Consider the following 19,917-nt stretch of genomic DNA (forward strand, 5'->3'; position numbering starts at 1 on the left):
TCCCTCTTCCCCCCTTCCCCCCCTCTCTATTTGATCTATCCTTTAAAAAATGTAATAAAACATATAAATAACTGTATTTCTCTCTTTCCTGTCTTTTTTCCAACTTTCAGGGAGAATTCTCCTACGATCTTGAACAAAAGAAAGTAAACGAAGTCACAGTAAAATTTGGAAGCTGGCGTTGTTATAATTCTTTTTTTTTTTTATTAAGCCCAGTAAGATACCAGACTTGGCCTTAAAAAACTTGCGGTTGAAATTGAAAGGAAAGACCGATACATGTATTTATCACCCACCATCTCGATCTACGTCATCGTTGCTTATGTTTGTTTGCTGTATTTTGTCTCACGCATAAAGGTAAGATGAATTATTTCACAATACCACAAAAAAAAAAAAATCTCTAGTACGGGTGGGGTTCGAACCCACGCGGAAATAATTCCATTGGATCTTAAGTCCAACGCCTTAACCACTCGGCCACCGTACTGTTGTTGCTAAGGGGTCAGGAAATTGACAATATCTAACTTTACACTCGTAAGTGTGTCATGTTAATAACATTATTTTTGGAAGAGCTTGCGATAGTTCCTTTATGTATTCTGAAGGAGTATAAACTAATCTCGTTAAAAACAAACTGGGAGACAATATTATTAGATACGCAAGATATATAGATTTTGCGACAACTATCGTATTTACGGCTCTGAGTTCTTGACGTCACAATATTTACAGTAAACAAAGGTTGTTACTAAAATGGCGGCCGCCTAGTAACGAGGATGCCCGGTTCCTACGTTTAAAACAAAGTACGTTGGTCCATTGATTGTGACAACACCCTTTGACGTTGATTTTATAACTGGTTTTCATTGGTGTTATTTGTAAGTAATAGCTGGTGTTCTGCTTCCTTCTTTGCTGTCTGGTACAACGATGCTAAATGCCGGTTTTATTGTATAAATTCTTAAATGATTAAATGACTTAAACATTGAAAATAATGAAGTTGAAGCCTATTGGTCCGTCATACATAGGGTAGGTTGGGGCAACTTTGACAGGTTTGTGTAGTGCTGCAAAAGTAACTGAAACTGCTCCCACCTTTATGAAAGAACACAGGCTATCTTGGTATCGTTGTGTCAAGCAGCCATTCTACTTCAGTTCAGTACTTCTGAGTTCTTGATTATTATGTTCTTTACTCTCTTTGCATTCCGAATTTTCAACCAATCACGATTTTGTGGCATACGCTTGCTTGGGGCAACTTCAACAGGGGTTGGTGCAAATTTGACCCCACGCATGGGGCAACTTCGGCATAGCCTCTGACTCTGACAGTACTAACAAGGGCTGTTGGCAACTTCGACAGGGGTCGGATATCTTCAACACAGTACTGGGTTCTTATTCAACTTATTGTGCCCCCCCCTCTCTCTCTCTCTCTCTCTCTCTCTCTCTCTCTCTCTCTCTCTCTCTTGCACACTCACACACACACACACGCACACACTCTCACGCACAGGATTGAGCAGTCTAGTCTCAGTCTAAATTTCTGCTAGTTTGTATCTGACCGATCAAGTAATTTTGACCCAAGATGAAAATGATAATACAAACAAGATTAAACTAAAATGTGATAGTTTGTTAAAGGTGATTCTACTTATGAAGCTGGTAGGTCGAAATTGCCCCAGCCCCTGTCGAAGTTGCCTTGTTTTGCCCTGTCGAATTTGCACCAGCAACCAATATCTCACCCCATCATTTTAAATAAATAGTGTAAATATTCATATAATCGACATTTCTAATTCTAGATGGATTTAAATGAACCTAAGGATACTAAAGTTTCGTTAAACATAACGGATATTTTGAAGCAAAAAAACAAGCGTGTGTATAAGAAAGCAACCCTCGATCCTATCGGCTGGGCCTCTGAAACCCCCCATCCCCCCTAAATTCCCCAGTGTAAGACGGAAAATGTCTAAGCCAGATTATTTTTCTGCATTCCTTTCAATTCCATTTTACACAAGTTTGAGGGTACATTATAAAAGTTAGGAACTGAAGACGACAACCCCCCAAAAAAAAATAAATAAATTGATCATTGAAGTTAGAAACTGAGAATGGCCAGGATGGGATGATGCAGGGCAATGAGAATGGGTGTGTGTCTACCTACACTGCAGAGATGTGCAATCTTCTGAAGGGATGAGCATGATTCCGCTCCTAAGGGGACTTACAATTTTATCCATCTGCATTTAATGCATGAAACTCTTGAAGGCCATGAAAGCAAAATGATATAGATATGTAATTGCTGTGATGTGGTGTAGGTTTTTCATGCACCTCTCAGTGTAGTGCAGTCCATTGAGAGGTGTGACATCGTCTGTATTGCAAGCAATCTACTCAAGTCCGTTTGGGTACTTTTTATTTCAGAGTCAAAAAAACTAGTTTTTGTTGTGTTGTTCCTATCAGGAATCATGAAAAGCAAGAAAATTGTAAGCTTTGACCACTGCATTAAACTGCATTTTGGTGATGTTGAAAGGTGCATCTTTGATAGAGCTTTGAGAGGGTGTAGAAATAAAAAGGATTAAACTCAAATCTGGTGCCTGGTGATAGGAGTTTTGTGAAACTCTTCAACATCCTTTTGGGAAATTGATGCAAGGTTGTTTGCACCATTGTTCTGCATAGAATTGAAGGCAATATTGTGAGAAAAGCCTGTTGAGAAATAACTAATTGTTTGCATCCTTCATAAGACTGAACAAATTGACACATATGACACCTTTTTCTCACAGAGGTCAAGGAAATAAAGCAAACTTTGTCCTCAAACTTCTGGTTCCAAGATGGGGAACTGTGTGTCGTTACTGAAGAGGAAAAAAGAGCCCAACAAGTGAGTGAAAACTGATTCTTTAGGGTTTTTTTTAATTCAGATAAATTTTAATATAATTTCATGATTTTTGTACATAAATCTTTATATTTTGTTGTTGTTGTTGTTGTTGTTGAGGGAGGGGGGGGGGGGGGGGGTGTCTCTCTCTTTCTATTTTAGTGGATTGTGTAAAAAAAAATGAACTTGCATTTTTATTCCATTTAATAGTCTCTTGGTATGATATTATGGGCTTCATCCCATAAAGATGGATTTGCGTAGTGCTTTGATTAACATTCTTCTCTTTTGATATCCTTTGATTATTTAATGCAATTTGTTTTGTTCTTAACATTTCTCCTCTGAATGGAAATTGCTCACAGGTAGAGGATTATTGAATGGTGTTGATTCCCTTTATGATATTGAGCTGTGTTTGTGGTAGCCTGGTAGGTATCAGTGTCAGTCAAGAGTATTGATTGTGCATTATTTGGTTGTTCCCCCAGGGCCATAACGCTGGCCATTATAGGACTGGATAATGCTGGGAAGACAACACTATGCTCCGTTTTTACGGGAGGTAAGATTTTGTGTGATTTGTTTTGTTCCAGGGACAAAGTAAATTTTTCTGTCTGACAATAGGGACCTACCTTTTGTATCTGCTGTATTTTTGACATATCCTCTTTATGCTGGTTGGTAAAAAGGAAAGATGACCTGTCTGTGAATATCACCAAAACACGATCTTATTGGGGGGGGGGGGGGGGGGGGACTTTATAAAAATCGAAGAAATTTGGGAGATGCACGAATATATAATATGTTAAAGGACATAACTTCTTCACTTCTCTCCACGTGAGTGTGAAGAAGTATTAGTACCATTGTGTCTATTTACCATGCTGTAGGACAAAAAAAAACGTAATCTTACTTCAATCTATATTTGCATACAAGTTTTGACGTAGCTTACAACAAGTGGGCAAAATAACTTCATTTTGCCTTGACAGGCTCAATGAATAACTATTTATTAGGTTAGAGATTTACACCAATTGTTTATCATGTATATCTGGCAGTTTTGCAATGTTTTTACTCAGTTAATACAGCAATTGGAAAGAAATCTGAAGGTCCGCAAATTTCATCTCAGACATGTGTTTGCTCACTGTTTTTGGTTGGGTTTTTTTGTTGTTGTTGTTAGGAAGCCATTTTCCTTCTACTCCCTTTACATTCTCCCTCTAGTTCTCAAGGTTCATGTGCATTTTTCGACTCACAAATTAACAGATTTTTACCAACATGATGTAGTTTTTTAATGAGGTTCAGTATTCCTAGCCGTTCAAGCAGCCAAATGCCATTTGTGTCTCGATGTGGTGGAAACAGGTGCTCGTCAATTTTGGGCGTATGTTCATTTCTCTTCTTTTTGGTGAAAAAAATATTTCCTATTTATCTTGAAAAGAAGTTGAAATATTTGCAGTTGAAGGAGGTCAGGGTCGCCTGGTTTCAGAGGTAAAATTAGCGAGAACATGGCCGCTAAAATTTGGTAACTGCCATAGCCTTAGAATTCTTGGAAACTGAAAATTTACATTTTTTGGTGCTTTTTTCCAGTAAAATTCATACAAAAATAAGTTTTTAAATGGACATAAAAGGTGTTGAGCCCCCCACCCCCCAAAAAAATAATTTAAAAAATGAGGGGGAAAAAATGTGTCCATCGGCCCAAAAATACCGACTTCTTTGATTTCATTATTTTGATGAGCGCCTGATTTCACCAAGATGGCTCACATTTGTGAGGAAGCTTTTATTTTAGTGTCCACAATTTCTTTTTTTTTTTTTTTGCATTCGATTATCGGAGCTGCTTTCCTGATTGTGCATTTATCTTCCTCTTTCTACTTCTTTGACATATTAAGTGTGTATAGTTTACACATGGGGCCTCTGAGGCTGTGTCGACGACTGAGAAGACAAGGCACTTGACCCCTGCCATCTGGGGATTGTGGGTGGGAGAACCCTGAGAGAAAGCCCAAAGTTGTCCACATCCCATACTTGATAGAGCTTGGAATGGAACTTTGTAGTTTTCTTATTTTTTAAATTTGATTTGATAAGAGCTTTAAAGCGCTCACAACTGCACAAGGTCATACGAGCATGCGAGAACACGAGTTGGTTGTTTTCCCTCAAGTTCACAGCACATCTACTGTGGAATTTTGCAAGAGAGGAAAAGATTTTACCTGCTAACTAACAAGTCCTCAGAGTTTTTCTGTATTTTATGTCTTTTGCCTTGTATATTTGTAAATTTTGTTTATTTCTTTGTTTTGACAGAGACACCAGATCCTGATATTGCCCCAACTGTCGGATTTCGCAATGTCAAATTTTCCCACTCCAACTTTGATGTCACGTTATTTGATGTTGGAGGAGGGAAAAGCATCCGTCCCATCTGGAAGACTTACTTTGGGGAAGTGTTTGGCATAATGTATGTGCTTGACTCAAGCTCTCGGGCCAACTTGTTAGAGGCAAGAGAAGTTCTCCGCGATGCTCTGGAGCACCCCCAGATCTCTGGAAAACCGATTCTTGTGTGAGTTTAACTAAGTTTTATTTCAGTGGTTTGCAAAGATTGATTTTTGTAATGGCCTCAGTGACTGTTTTTTTTTTCTAAAATAACAGTATTTAACACAAAAACATCAAAACAAAACCTTTTTTGTAGCTCAGTTTTGCAATGTTACCTTACCTTCTTAGAACAGTCAGTTTTGCTTTGAGTGTTTGTGTGTGTGTGTGTGTGTGTGTGTGTGTGTGAGTTTGTGTGTGTGTGTATGTGTGTGTGTGTATGTGTGTGTGTGTGCGTGCGCACGTGCGCGCACATGTGGGACAAAGAAAAAAGAAAGGGAAAGAGAGAGAGAGAGAGAAGAGGAGAAAGAGGGAGAGTGTGTGTGTTTATTGTGCTGGTTGCTATTAATGAATAATTTTATTTGTTTTTGTCATCTTTGCTGTAAAGCGCATGGAGCATTTCCAAAATGAAAAAGCGTTTTATAAATGCTTCCCATTTTTATAGTTAGTTATCATTTTGTCTTTGTGGTAAATACATCTTTTGATTTTCTTTTTTTAGTTTGGCCAACAAAGTGGACAAGGATGACCACTTAGAAGAAGTGGACATCGTCCATGGACTCAAGTTGGAGGAGACTGCCAATGCTAATAACTGCCCATCACATTTGGTCAGTAACCGTTTAGAATATAGTCGTTCTCCATCTTTTCTTTTGTTATTAAAAGGTTTTTGTCAGAGTTACTTTTTGGAACATTCATAGCACCTAAGTATGGACATGATTCTAACTCCATATGGATTGAATTAACCTCTTCTAATGTCTTCTCAGCGTATGCTTATTAAAAAGCGATGGTCCTCTTTTTCTTTTTGTATAGTCTCCTTGAGCTGTAAGCTGAATTTGTGTCTGAGAATGAACAAAGTAATCTCTTCATCTTTCTTTACAGTCACTCTTTTGTTTTTGTTTTCTCATCTTTAGCTGTGAGTTGAATTTTTTTCCTCAGCTTGAATAAAGTGGTTTCTTCTTTTTTCCCATCCTTCTTTCTTTTTCTCATTCCCATGAATGAGACAGTATTTTCTTTCTTTCATTCCTTCTTTCTTTGTCTCATTCTCGTGAATAAAATTGTATTTTCTTTCTTTTCATCCTTCTTTTTTTTTTCTCTCTTTCGCTTGATTTTGCTGTTTCCTAATCTGAAGTTGCATGTCCCCAGGTGATGGTGTCGGCCCTGGTGGGTGTGGGCACAAAGATGGACAAGGAGCTTCAGGACGGGCTCCAGTGGCTGCTAGAGAAGATCCGCGGGTCGCTGAGCGAGCTTGAGCCGCGCGTGGCCTCAGACATCCGGGCGGCCACCGAGAGACGGGACAAGGAGCGCGAGGAGAGGAAAGCGCGGGTCCAGAGACAGAGAGAGGAGAGGTGACTTTGACGTCATTGTGTTGGTTTCCTTTTCTTTTTCTTTTTTTTCGGTTGTTGTTGTTGTTTACAAAAGATTTAAGGTTTTTTTTTTAGGATGTGGGTGTGGTGGTGGGTGGGTAGGGGGGGGGGGGGGGCTCTATACAAACATATGTCTGTGGTGGTGCAATCAGGGTTAAAGTTTGTTCGTGTGTATGTATATTCTGTACATATGTGTATGTATCTTTGTCTGTGTTTATGTGTATATATATATGCATATGATCCTGTGTGACCTTCAATTAAGTTGTGACTATTTAAGGTATGCACACTTTCTTTTTCCCTTGAGCACACACACACACACACACACACACACACGCACACACACACACACACACACACACACACACACACACACACACATGTATACATATATTTACATGTATTTGTGTTACCAAAGCGACCGGAAGTGGCAGTGTCCATTATTCTTGTTCCTTCATACACTCTATCCTCAGGGAGAAAGAAGAAGAGAGGGAAAGGAGACGTCTTGGTACAGAGAAGGAAAAAGAAGACAGTGAAGATGACGATATTGTGGATGGAAATCCTTTTAAGGCTTTAGATATGGACACTTTAAAGCAAAAGGTAAGCGGTTGGTTCACATCAGATCTGTAGTTAGAGTGTACTGTCTCTTTTTGTTCCAGTTTTCTTATCAGTGTTTTTGGCCCTATGTTTAGGACGTTTGTCATCGCTCACAGAAGTTGCAAGTTCAATTCTTATGTGGGAAACTTATTTTATCAAGCATCTCCATCTGTCTGCTGGGATGCTGTATCCCGCTCCACCTAGGCGGAGTTGAAGCAGCTTGCTACATGAATGATCTATGTTGGGTTGAAGGGGCTGATAACTCATTCGCTACGCCGAGCAGTGGGGGGCAGCGCGGCTAAAGTGCTGTCAGTACGCTAAGCCGCCCCCGGCGGCTCGAGAACCGATCTTCAATTTTAGCTTAGATTCTCTTCCAATCCACATATCCATGTTAAAATAAAGGTCATAATATAATGTTGACTTCCGGGTCAAGCATTTCCACTGAACATCGGAAATTTAGATTCAGTTTTGAAACGCAATTTCGTAGTTTATTCGACTTTGTTTTATCGCGATGCCAAAATTATAGCCCGGACACCAGTCTTAGTAATTTTACACAACAAAATCTATCATTATTTTGCCCACTAAAGAAATGTTTGACTTTTTTTTTTAATATTGATACGATTGGACTCATATTGCCAATGCACTGTTATTGAGAAATCAATATTTTTGAGTGCTAGATCTAGATTCTAGATCTAGGTCAAAATCTAAATTGTCAAAATGTTTTTTTTCTCACCAAAATCACTACTTTTTGATGAAATTACACAAAAGTGCAACTCAAGACCTGTATAGGTTTATTCCAAATGCAATTCTGAATAATTCCGTATAATATACGAGTGGGTTTTTTCTGTTTGTGATCGTTATTCAAGATTATAAAAATTTTTATTTTTTTTCAATATCGGATGTTATGATCCAAATGTACAAATATTATGGAATGTATGTAAATAACAGCTAACTTTTCAATATTTTCCAGTTCTATATTCATTTATGGTTATTTTGATGCATCATTTGACTAGGTGCAAACATATTTTTTGAGTTTCACCAAAGATTAGTAATTTTTTATTTTCAAATTTTATCCGCATCCATTCAAAATTGCGTTGCATAATCGCCTATTACATGAACCAAAGTTTAAAAATACATAAATAAACATTACAGATGTATTCTACAAACCATACTGAAAATATTGGTATATAATATGTTGGTATTTATTTGAATTTGTGGCCCCAAAGACCTTTTAACTGCCCACTATTCATCATCTCTTTTCGCCCTCCCGAAAAAATTCGTCCACTAGCCGAAAATAATACGTAGCGAATGAGTTAAACATTTACTTTTCAATCATGTTTTCTTGTAAAGTATGATTTGTTTCTGATCTTTGCAATTGGGAACAATCCTTTTTCTGCATCTGTTGTTCAAATGAGTAGTTAGTTATAGTTAGTAGAAGTTCGGATTTTATATTTTGGAGAATATAATAGTACTTATTAAAAGAACATTTATTTATGCAGAATTGTCATTATTGAATTTGTAATTTTGATGGTAAGGAAGAGAAATTTTCTTAGAATATCATGATTTTCTGAACTATAAAATTAATTCTGGCAAATCTGAAAGGCTGTCTGGTTTATCTGTTTTCTGTTGTTCTTTTTCCAGGAGCAACGTTTGAAAGAGGAGAAGAGGAGGAAACAGGAAAGAATGCGTGAGCTGGACCTAGAAGATGGGAGATTCAGGAGGAGTAAGGACGACTCCAGTTTGGGCTATGCCTCAGGTGTACGAAGATCTCTGGATGATTATCAGTTGGAGTCGAGGGCTGGGGGCAGGGAAGAGAGTTCTGGAAATAACTACGCTGCCTTGAATCTGTTCGGCCGAGGTGCCAATTCTCGTGCCTCGGCTCTACCTCCTTTGGAACCCTTAGGGTCAAGGGTCGTAGAGGGTGCAGAGAAGAAAAAGCCCAAAAAGAAAAAGAAATTGACAGACTATCACCTTGATGATAGAGATGAGGAGGGTGAATTTGGCCATGCAGAAAAGAGAGATGCCATTGGCCGTTTGGGGTTGAATGTTCATGACCTTGACTCCTTGAATCGGGATCATGATGTTCATGATCTGACCCCAAGAGTGACAAAGCCAAAGAAAAATAATAAGGTGGTGAGGGCTGGACGGATTGATGAACATGAGGAGGAGGATGATCCTTACAGAGATCTCGGAGTAGATGGTCGGTCACGCTATAAAAATCTGGCTAGCCTTCGTCAGAATAATTACGAGGATGTGCTCCCTGCAAAGAGAGGTAACAAAGATATGGGTCGCTTGAACAACAATGACAGGTTCCCCAGAGACTTGGAGAGGGAGAACTCCTTGTACAGAAACTCTCTGAAGAAGATATCACCTCCAAACATGACCAGATTTGAGGAGGATGAAGAGGACGACAAAGACGAGGGCATTGAGGAGGATTCCGACAATGGGAGCGATGATGCAGTAGACAAGTACAGAAGGTCTCGAAACGTTAATGGTGTGAATAGAAATCGCAAGAGCCGAGACCAAGATGTCTACTCCAGCAGAGACAGAAAGCTGCGGGGCCAGAGCAGAGACAGTGATGATGAAGAGGAGAGAGACGACTATCTCTCCCATAGCATTCTCAAAGACACCATGCGTTTTCCAACAAGCCCCACGGATGATGAAGTTCCCGTTGATTTCAGAAAAGAAATGGAGAGGCTTCGGAATCGTAAAGTCAATGATTACAGGTCCAAGCACAATGGGATTGATAGTGATAACTACTCTAGTTCCAGGCAAAACGCCCAGCGTGGCATGAGACGATATGATGACGATGAAGAGGACAAATTGGGCAATGCGAGAAATCGAAATGCAAGGAATGTCCGATCACCCATGGAAGATGAAGGTTTGTTAATTTATTGTTTATAATTTATACCGGTAATCTATGTGTGTGCTTTTGTTTTTAAGATTTTGTTTGGTTTTAAAAGATCATTTTCTTCCTTCACTGTGTTATGTTATTAAAAGACCTTGAAAAAATGTCAGCTTTTTGCTCTGAGGGTACCCTGTCACATCATACTTGAATATAAGTGTTATTTCTACTTGTTTTTATCACATAATTTTAAGCCTTACTGATCAGCATGTATGGTGTAGTGGTAAAGTTCTTTGCCTATGTATGCACAAGATTTGGTGCTCGTGTGGGGAAATAATTTTTTGTGTATTTTTGCCTTTCTGCTGTACCATACTCTTCTATGGTTGGCCGTGGCAGGTAATGTCTAAGCAGCCCTCCTAGTAAAAGATATAAGTTGTATTTGATGGTGGCTTAGAAATTTTCTGGTCATCATTGGGAAGTCCTGCTTGACGCTGCAGGACCATTTCGAAGGTGTGTTTATTTCTTAGGTCATCCAGTTTTCTTAGCTTCAGGTCAGTGCTAGGTTTCTGAAGTCTGCAGTCAAATCTGAGCTTTAAGTGTTCATTGGCTACCATGTGTTCCTCTGATGATTGCTGGAGTGTCTACATGCATGTAGAAGGTCTTTATGAACTCAAAATATTGTAGATATTTGATGCTACATTTCAGCGAATCCATGATCTACGCTCAATATGATGTTCTGTCCTTTGTTTCCTTTCTTCTCCATGCTTGTGAAACTTTTTAATGCTTACTATTAAAAATAACTTTTACTGAATATTTTTAAAAATCTAATTCATTTTCACTTTGATATATGAAAAGTCTTTTTTATTTGACTGAGTGAGTTTGACTATTGGATTCTTCCAATGCCACATTCAACCCTTTACATGTACAACAGACTGGTTTTACACAAACATGGAACATGAAAAGAGTTAATCTTGACAACATCATTTAAATCTTCCATTTATTTAATGCTTTTTTTGTTTTTCACAGAGGATTTCAACTCGGTGCGGCACTCAGGCCAAAGCGAGACTCGTCGCAAAAAGAAGAAGAACCTGTTACGTTCGAACAAGCTGGCACCTTCCGACGATGATGAGAACGAGCCCCCGTCCAGTCATCGCTTCAGCTCCCCCCGTATGGTGCAGGAGCACGGGTCTCGAAACACATCCGATGCTGACACACCCACCCGGCACGGAAGGAACGTGCGAACAACACACATTCATCGTCAAGATTCTGGTAAGCTACTGTTATAGAATATTCAGAGGAGGGGATAGATTTGGTTATACTGTCAGCTTTTCAAAACTGTGTGGACAATTTTTTGTTCTAGTATTTTAAGCCCTTGGAAATTTGAAATTATGATTATTTGCACTGCTTTGGGAGGAAAAAAGAAGAAAGAATTGAGTGGTCTTCTCTTCAGTTCTGGAAATTTGCCTTGTATTGTTATGTGCATGCTTGTCTAACTGGTAATGAAAAAACTTGTTTTATTTCACTGTAAGGTTATTTTAAGAGGCAGGCATACTAAATACTGGTTTAACAGGCATACTAAATACTGGTCTAACAGGCAAACTAAATACTGGTCTAACAGGCAAACTAAATACTAGTCTAAAAGTCACTTTACACATGTATGTTAATAAACATATAAGCCAGTCAAAGTCTATATCATACATACAAAGGCATACTAGTCCATCAGTCATAATATACAAACAGAGACATACCTGTTAGACTGAGTTACATTATACGTACAAAGGCATACCTGTCCAACAATTTTATACCAGTACATGATAAAAAGGCATACTTGTCAGTCTAAGGCATGTCATCCATATTATAGAGTTACACTGGTCAATCAAAGAATAGTTGTGTGTACAAAGGCATGCTAGTTGATTAAAGTCACATTATATGTACATACGAAACTATAAATTGGTCGCTTTTAAGGACAAGCGGGCTAACCCAGATTTTGGGGTTTCCAGAAATCTTGACCTACACCAAAAATGGGCATTGCCCTACCTATAGGAGAAGTTTTGTTTCCTTGGTGTGTAAATTTGTTCAGTTATACTTATAGAGAAAATTCTCCTTGTCTTTTAAAGAAACTGAACTAGGGTCCAAAGACTTTACCTTCGATTTTCTCAAAACAGCTTTTTTCGGGATAGCCCTCTTGTGCTTAAAAGCGACCAATTAATGGATGCACCCACATAAACACAACATTGCTGGTCGCTACCAGGCAGCACTCACTTTTTTAGCTAGGGTTACCATCTTGTCCTAGACACTCTCCCTCCATATTGTCTCCGAATATTTCTTGACGTTTCTGAGGGGTCAAGTTTCATCATTTGACCTGTAACACCTCCCCCCCCCTGCCATCCCATTAATGAGTAGAAGACCCAGTTCAGCTCATTTTAGACTAATTATGCTTTTTCTTCTCTCTTTTATCCTTTGTATATTGGTGCAAACTGCCAAGCTTGGGCTTTTCTACAGCTATGGGGAATCTTACGTAAGCTGACAAAACTCCTTTTTTTTATTCACAGTAGTTTCGAGATAAAGAGGGTAACCATTTAGAAGAGGCATTATTCAGAAATTTGAATTCTAATTTATAAGAAGGAACTAGTCACAGTTTCACTTTGAATTTTTCTCACAAAGAGGGTAAATGATGAAGCTTTCGATTTAGCAAATGAAAAAATTTGGTGCCAAAAAATAAAAGAGACGTTTTGTGAGCTTATGGCTGAATTCTGTTCTGTCACATGGAGCAGAGACCTGGGTTTTAACAAAAGCTGCTAGTAGTAGGAGGAAAGTCTGAACCTTCATCAGTGGATTCTTGAAACAGAGTTGAACCTGCCATGGTTGCCTAGGTCACCTTAACACTTTGCGGTCATTTACTGCAATAATTGGACGCTGAAAATGTTTCCGTTCCGGTCACCAGGCCCGAGAAGTCCGCTGCAGTCACTCTCCTGACTGGATGACCAGATGGGGTATTTTGTACTGATGACGGTGTGATTGCAAAGTGTTTAAGAAACAGTGAGAGAAGGCAGAGGAAAGAACAATGAAAAAAAAAATAACGCTGAGAAGATGGGGATAGATTAAATCTATGGAAAATCTGTGACAAATGTAACCCAAAAGGCTTTGAGATGGAATCTTTAGGGTCAGAGGAACAAAGGCCAAAACCAGCATGATGGAGAAAGGTGGAGGTAGAGATGCTGAGAAATTGAACAAAATTTGGATACAGCTTGAAAAAGATGTTCAGAAAAGACAATATTTAAAGATAAATTTTCAGCATCCTATGTTTTTTAGGGAGTTACAAGACGAGAGAGAGAGAGAAGTGCCTATGCCCCCATCATCTGTCCACAGCATTAGATGAGTAGCCATGTTTTCCGTAAGCTGACAAAACGCCTTTTTCAATTTTAGCACCGATATTTTTTATTTGCTAAATCCAAAGCCAGATCAGGTATCCTACTTGTGTGAAAAAATCAAATTGAAACTATAACTAGATTTTGAATAAATTAGTATTCAAATTTCAGAATTACTCTATTTTTGAATGATTACGCTAACAAAAATCCTCTTTTTCTTGAAACTGCTCTGAAAGAAAAAAGGCATTTTGCCAGCTTACGGCTGATGTATCTGTGTACTTCAAATGCTTGTCTTTACCTATACCTTCAGCCTCACACTCACAATGTTTCTCGCTACCTCCCCAGATTTTGGTATGAAATGGGGTCTGGCGGAAGAGTTACCCACTGTGGACAGCAACTACAATGTGACCAGGATGAGGCACCCAAACTTTGATGACAGCGACGGCGGTGATGTCGTCTTTTAGCACGTCACTTACACAGAGTCCAGCGGGGTGGATGATGTGTTTTTTCTGTGATAAACAAAAGGAGGACCCTCCAAACTGAAGACAACTTTACGGCTCATCCAACAAATTTTCATTAGAGCTTTGAGTTTTTGAAATTGTTCTTTTAGAGTCACTTTTTTTTTTGCTGTGCTGTTCAATCTGCTTTTTATGCAAAATTGTCCTTCTGGTATAAGGGAAGAGGAAACATTTTTTAAAAGTTATCTAGCGATAAGTCAAATGTTTACATAAATAAAGTTTATTTTTATAGTCCTCGCAGTGGAACACGCTTTTTTAAAACGTTAGTCAGATAATTTTTTCAATGTTCAACAATTTACTACACATAATTTGTAAAAGAAGAAAAAAAATCCCATCCATTATCGTTCATATTTATGAAATAAAGAGTAATGAGGAGTTCTTGGAATATTTGTGAACTGGAAAATAATTTTTTCTGTTCCGGGTGATATTTAGGGCTAAAATTGCTCAGATTGAATGAGCTCTCTGGAGGGGAGGCTGAGAGAGTGAAAGTAAAATGCTCATTTGCTCAATTTGAGGGCACTTTGCTCATCCTCACTAAATAGTAAAACTGATGTGTGAGGCTTCGTGGTGAAATCAGGTGCTCGTCAAAACAATGAAAAATGAAATCAAAGAAATCTTCTTTTTTCTGGCGGCCTGGTAATTTGTGTCGAATTTTTGTTTTTTGGCTCACCACCTTTTACGTCCTTTTGAAAATACATTTCTGTGTGGGTTTTACTGAAAAACGTTGATTAAACGCAGAGAAATGTAAATTTTCAGTTTCCAAGTACTCTCAAGCTTTGGAAATCACCAAACTTTGATGGCCATTTTCTCACTTATTTTACCTCTAAGAGTAAAACCAGGCGATCTTCATTTCCTTCAATGCAAATATCTCGACTTTAGCTTAAGATAGATGGGTATTTTTTTCACCGAAAGCAAGATAAATGAACAAGCTTTAAGATGATACCAATAACTCCACAAGCCCAAAAATTTATGAGCGCCTGATTCCACCATGTCATGACACATATCATTGTGCCAGAGTGGAAATGGTACATCTCTGTGTTGGAGTGTGTCAATTGATTGTTAACCCTTTATTGCATAGTGTTGCCCTCAGGCAACATACCAAAATTAGAACTGCAGTTCCCAAAACTTTTCCATGGTTGTTTCCCCTGCTCTGAGTGTTTGAATTTGAAAGTAGTTAGTTTCCAGCAGTCTGACACCAGAGGCAATGCTTGGGTGCCCTGAGCCTTCGTTTACAAGCACTCTTTTGACAAGAAGAATATCAGATGGAATGTTTCATACTACCATCAAAGCCATTAAGACTAAGACCATGTAGGAGACGATTTAGGAGAAAAAGAAGAAGATGGGCTGCTTTGGCTTGACCCTGCTTGTCAGGGACAAGCTGGGCTGAGTGGGGTATAACATCACAGCAGACAGATGGGCTGAGATACTCAATAAAATATCTTTCCCTCACAGATATCTTACTCATGTATTGTACATGCAAGGAGTATGTTGTAAAAGAAGTGGTATGTTGTTGAGTAAAGATCTAGGGGAAGACCGAGTGGAATCTGGAGAAAAATTACAGAAATTGATGTACAGAAAAGTGGGAAGACATGAAATAACATCACAAAAGGCTAGCCCAGATTAAAGAAAGGTGGAAAATGTTTGTTTGTGTCCTATACCCTGGTGCGGGGTGAGAAAGGCAATGGGGATGATGATTTTGTTGAGTGTTTACGAGTGCCTTCCAACGCTCACATATCTGTGCCAGACATGGTCCCTAACAAAAGCCCTAGAGAGGAAACTGGTCACATGTGAGATGAAATGCATAAGAAGAGCGGTCAACAGAACAAGAAGAGACAAAATTAAAAGTGAAGTCATAAGGGACACCGTGGGAGCAACACCAGTCCTACCACACATTGAAAAACAAGGTCAAGTGGTTCGGACACCTCAGGCGGATGCCCTCAAACCATCCAGCTCTGAGAGCATACAACACTAAATATTCTGGATGGAGAGCCAGAGGAAGACCAAGGCGACGATGGAGTGAATCTGTGGCAGACACCCTTAGAGCTCATGGGATGTCCCTCCTACAGGCCACATGACTTGCTGCAGACAGACGCCTGTGTCTCCCCGCAACACCCCAGGGTACAAGCGGAAGAAAAAAGTAAAAGTAAGCAAAGTAAAGTAAGTTTATGAGTGCATAGCATTGCGAGAAGAATAATCACCTTGAGATTGAAAACAAAATGGTTTGTAAAGATTATGTGTATTGCTTTGGGATGAAAAGTGATAGATGTGGATGAGTGAGAAGTGACACTGTAAAGTGTTTGACTTGTGTGCATTTTGACTGATACAACATTAGGCTTGAGCACATAAATTAATGAAAGGTTTGCAGACTACAAACATATACATAAGACAGTTGTTGCGTTTGATATTTTCAACATTTGTCTCAATCATCTGATATTACTGCCTGTTTTCTTACTTTTCTCCACACTTTGTTTCTACTTTCGTTTTAAACTCGAACACTCAAAAACGTACGTATTTTGTGTGGGGGAGGAGGGGGGGAGGTGGTAAGCCTGCAGTGTGAAATATGAAATAACTGTTGAAATGGGAAAGACAGGCAAAAAAACAATTGCTTGATAACTTAACACCCCCCCCCATTTGCGAAAGGGCCACAATCAATACTTATTGGTGTTTGGGACTTATTATGTCATGGGCAAAGTGAGGGATTTGGAATACATGTGGATAACATTCCAAGAGCAATGTACTTGTAAGAGGAACATCAGCTTTGGGAAGATGGTAACTTTGTTGTTACCAGTTCTTCCTCAATGGATGCCTTATTGTTACTGCTGTATTTCTGCTGTGGTTCTTTTTGTCCACAAACATGCCTGTCTTGTTGTGTTGTTCGATTGTACTGTTAAAAATGTTGCTTTTGAAAATAGCATTCGCAGACATTTCCAATTGATGAATGCGTTGAAGGGATGTTAGGGAGGAGGGGGGGGGGAAGGGAGGGGTGAGAGAGAGAGGGGGGGTGTAGGAGAAGAGGGAGGGGTGAGGGGGGGGGGGAATGTACAACAGGGTGTATTCTGAAAAACATTTCATTCAAATGATTGTGAACGTTGTGGCTTTGTTCAAAGCACTGAAAAGGCCCATGGTTTGGGAAAAAAGAGCTGCCTCTTTGGTGACTTTCATCAATTTTGTGCACATGTAAACTAAATGTGTTGATATGTATGGTTATTTATATTGCCTTGAAAACTTACAATAATGGAATGCTGCATATAAACTTTTATAAAATTCTCTACTTTTAGGTACTGTAATCGACTCATATTGGTTCTTCAATTGAAGTCTTGAAGGATATTTTTGGTCCTGTTTGAAAGCAATGAGTTGACTGGTACGGTAAAGAGTAGCAATGTTTCTGTCTTTCTGTAACTAGTTCATCACTTGCTGACTTGTAGGTGGATTACAAACTCCATGTCTGAATTAATTTCATGTGAAGTTGAAAGTGTTGTAGATTTTCAGTCCATTCCCTACTCACAATACGTGATTGTATTCTCATCTCATTTATTTATAATGCGGGTCTCAAACTTTTCCCTTTGTAGTGAACATTTTTGTCTCCTTGTTCGCAAACCAGACCAAAATATTTATGTCAAATGGCCTCCTTGTATAAAATACTCTTGTGATCTTTTCCTGTGGTACTAGTAACTGGAAACATGTGCTTGGTAGTGTTAGTTCACCTGAACAACAGAAGAATGGATTTGAAGCAAAGCCAAAAACCAACTTTTTTTTGAAAGGTTGTGATGTTTTTTCTTTATCATTGGCTACAAATATTAAGAGCAAGAAATTAAATTTACTAAGAAAGGTTTGAGTTTGAATATTCTTGTATTACAATTATTCATGACACATGTACACACAGACCTGCAGGTTGTTAAGTCCCAGATTTTCTTATACTCAGGTTGCTGATCAATGAAGTTGTTTACTGCAGTTTTGTGGCAGTTGAAATGGGTTTTTTCTTTTAGGAAGTTTCAAATATTTACTGACCTTTGTCTGTTATTACTGTATGATTTTTGTATACTCAAGAGACCTGTTTTGAAAAGGAGTAGTCTTAAATTGCAGCAATTTTGTAACGCTTTTGTAAATACCACTCTCTTTTTTATTTTTGTCTGATTACGAATGTCGATATGCATCTATACATATTTATCAAATTACGTCCGTCCTTAGCATCTGAAACTATGAAATTATGAGTGTTTTGTGCAACTTTTATATTTTGAGGGACTCCTCATGTATTATTTACTCTATATCATATAATAAATGATTTCATGTACTTTTGAATTTAATTTTTATTCGTGATAATTTTCACAGGAGGAAAAAGACAGTGTAGATAAACTTTAGATTACTACTTTGTACAGTAGTAGAAGAGGAAAGTCAAAATCCACTGCAGAAATTGTTTCAAAATTTTACTGGTATTGGTTAAAGCAAAATTATATTATAACTTCAGAAAACTTAAGTTTGCCTCTGCTTGGCTCATCGAAAGAAAGAACTTTGATGTTTGATTAATTTATTTGCCAGTTATCACCCCTCTTGTAAATGTCAGACACAGAGGAGAGAAATGGATGCCATCTTTTGTACATGATGATCATGATTGAAACTTAGTTATATGAAATTGAAGTGTCCATAAAATGCATTGCCTTTGTTAAAATACAGTATAAGTTATAACACGGAGAGGCCGAACACAGCAGACTCGAAATCATGCATCCTTTGAACTGTACAAAATGTACCTGTTGTCCTGGGGTTTTTTTTCTTGTTTATCTTTGCAAGATATCCCTAGAAGCGCCAAGGCTGGTCCCGGCGAATTCGAGCTATCCATGTTATACTGTAGTTGTCTTTTCTGGGGTTAATATTAATTCACTACAGTTTTGTGTCGAAAGCTCAAATCTATCAGGGAATCAAAATTGTATTAAAAAATTGTACGAAACAAAACAAAGGAAGTGTAAGTAAAGTGGCTGTTACTAACAGATCGAGCAGTGTATTCATGAGTACTTGTACTTAGTCAACTTTGTTTCAAATTTTTTTAGCCCCTCTGGCTTTTACTTTTAAACTAAATGTCAAACTTTGATATTAAAAAAGTGAAAAGAAAAAAAAGTACTCCAATGCTTCTTTGCTGGTCCCGTAATTATTGCAAAGAGGGTGAAACAGATAGGCCTACTCAAGTTTCTTGTGACAGTGATGATTTGTAGCAATTCAGGAAAACCCTCCAGTTGTTGCCGTTTGCTCGTGTGAGCCAGAAGGCAAAATGGTTTAAACTCCAGTGCTTGTGGTGAAAAACCCTTAAAATGGTGTGTCGTTTATGCAGTTTCTGAATCTAAAAGAATAAAAAAAATGTAGCAGCATTGCAGTGCCTTTGTAGTCATCTCTTTCATTTAAAAGTCTATACAAAAATGATTGTGTGAAGAGTTTTCTTGGACTGGCTCACATATTTGTTTCTATTTTCAGCATAAAAAACCTTGATTTTGCCATGTTACTGTGCTGTAATTTTGGCCATGTGTGTAGTTTTTACAGTTGGGTGTGGATAACTCAAACTCATTGGGAATTGGTGACTGTATTTAACACATCCATTATAATTCGATAGCAAAAATTGAAGGGGTGCCAGTTGGGGAATGGCAAATTGTAGGACCCATTGGTGATTTTACGTTTTTCATGTTCATGTTATCTGTGTCCGACTACCGTACTTTGAAATGTTCCTGTGTGACCTGTGGTGAGTGTTTCCACTGGACAGCTTCCTTCCCTGCTTCTCTGTTACATCATGTCAACTCCGTCCATTTTTTTTCCAGATCTGACAATCTTTATAATTTATGCTATTTACAATATGTCTTTGTTTTTTATTCTGCATAATTTG

General features: G+C 38.4%; 1 protein-coding gene and 1 non-coding gene across 3 annotated transcripts; one reads left to right on the plus strand and one right to left on the minus strand.

Moving 5' to 3' along the window:
* Positions 1–395: 395 nt before the first annotated feature.
* Positions 396–478, minus strand: TRNAL-UAA. Its single transcript has one exon. It is a non-coding gene; the product is annotated as a tRNA-Leu (tRNA).
* Positions 479–726: 248 nt separating this feature from the next.
* Positions 727–14,437, plus strand: LOC101853787 (myb-like protein X). Of its 2 annotated transcripts, none has more exons than XM_005097909.3 (10): positions 727–788; positions 2,733–2,827; positions 3,301–3,371; positions 5,087–5,339; positions 5,868–5,973; positions 6,509–6,711; positions 7,200–7,326; positions 8,965–10,204; positions 11,195–11,437; positions 13,882–14,437. In XM_005097909.3, exons 2-10 carry the CDS (start codon positions 2,781–2,783, stop codon positions 13,998–14,000), a joined length of 2,409 nt encoding a protein of 802 aa, XP_005097966.1. In that variant the 5' UTR covers positions 727–788; positions 2,733–2,780; the 3' UTR covers positions 14,001–14,437. The 2 variants fall into 2 exon arrangements, with proteins under 2 accessions (XP_005097966.1, XP_005097965.1); XM_005097908.3 differs by having other exon boundaries at positions 736–860.
* The last annotated feature ends 5,480 nt before the right edge of the window (positions 14,438–19,917 follow it).

Source organism: Aplysia californica, unplaced genomic scaffold (genome assembly GCF_000002075.1).
Source record: "Aplysia californica isolate F4 #8 unplaced genomic scaffold, AplCal3.0 scaffold00167, whole genome shotgun sequence".
NCBI lineage: Eukaryota > Metazoa > Mollusca > Gastropoda > Aplysiida > Aplysiidae > Aplysia > Aplysia californica.

Coding starts and splice junctions, on each gene's coding strand:
- LOC101853787 (XM_005097909.3), top strand. CDS start 2,781: ATGGGGAACTGTGTGTCGTTACTGAAGAGGAAAAAAGAGCCCAACAA. Junction 10,205..11,194: donor ATCACCCATGGAAGATGAAG/GTTTGTTAATTT, acceptor TGTTTTTCACAG/AGGATTTCAACTCGGTGCGG. Junction 11,438..13,881: donor CATTCATCGTCAAGATTCTG/GTAAGCTACTGT, acceptor CTACCTCCCCAG/ATTTTGGTATGAAATGGGGT.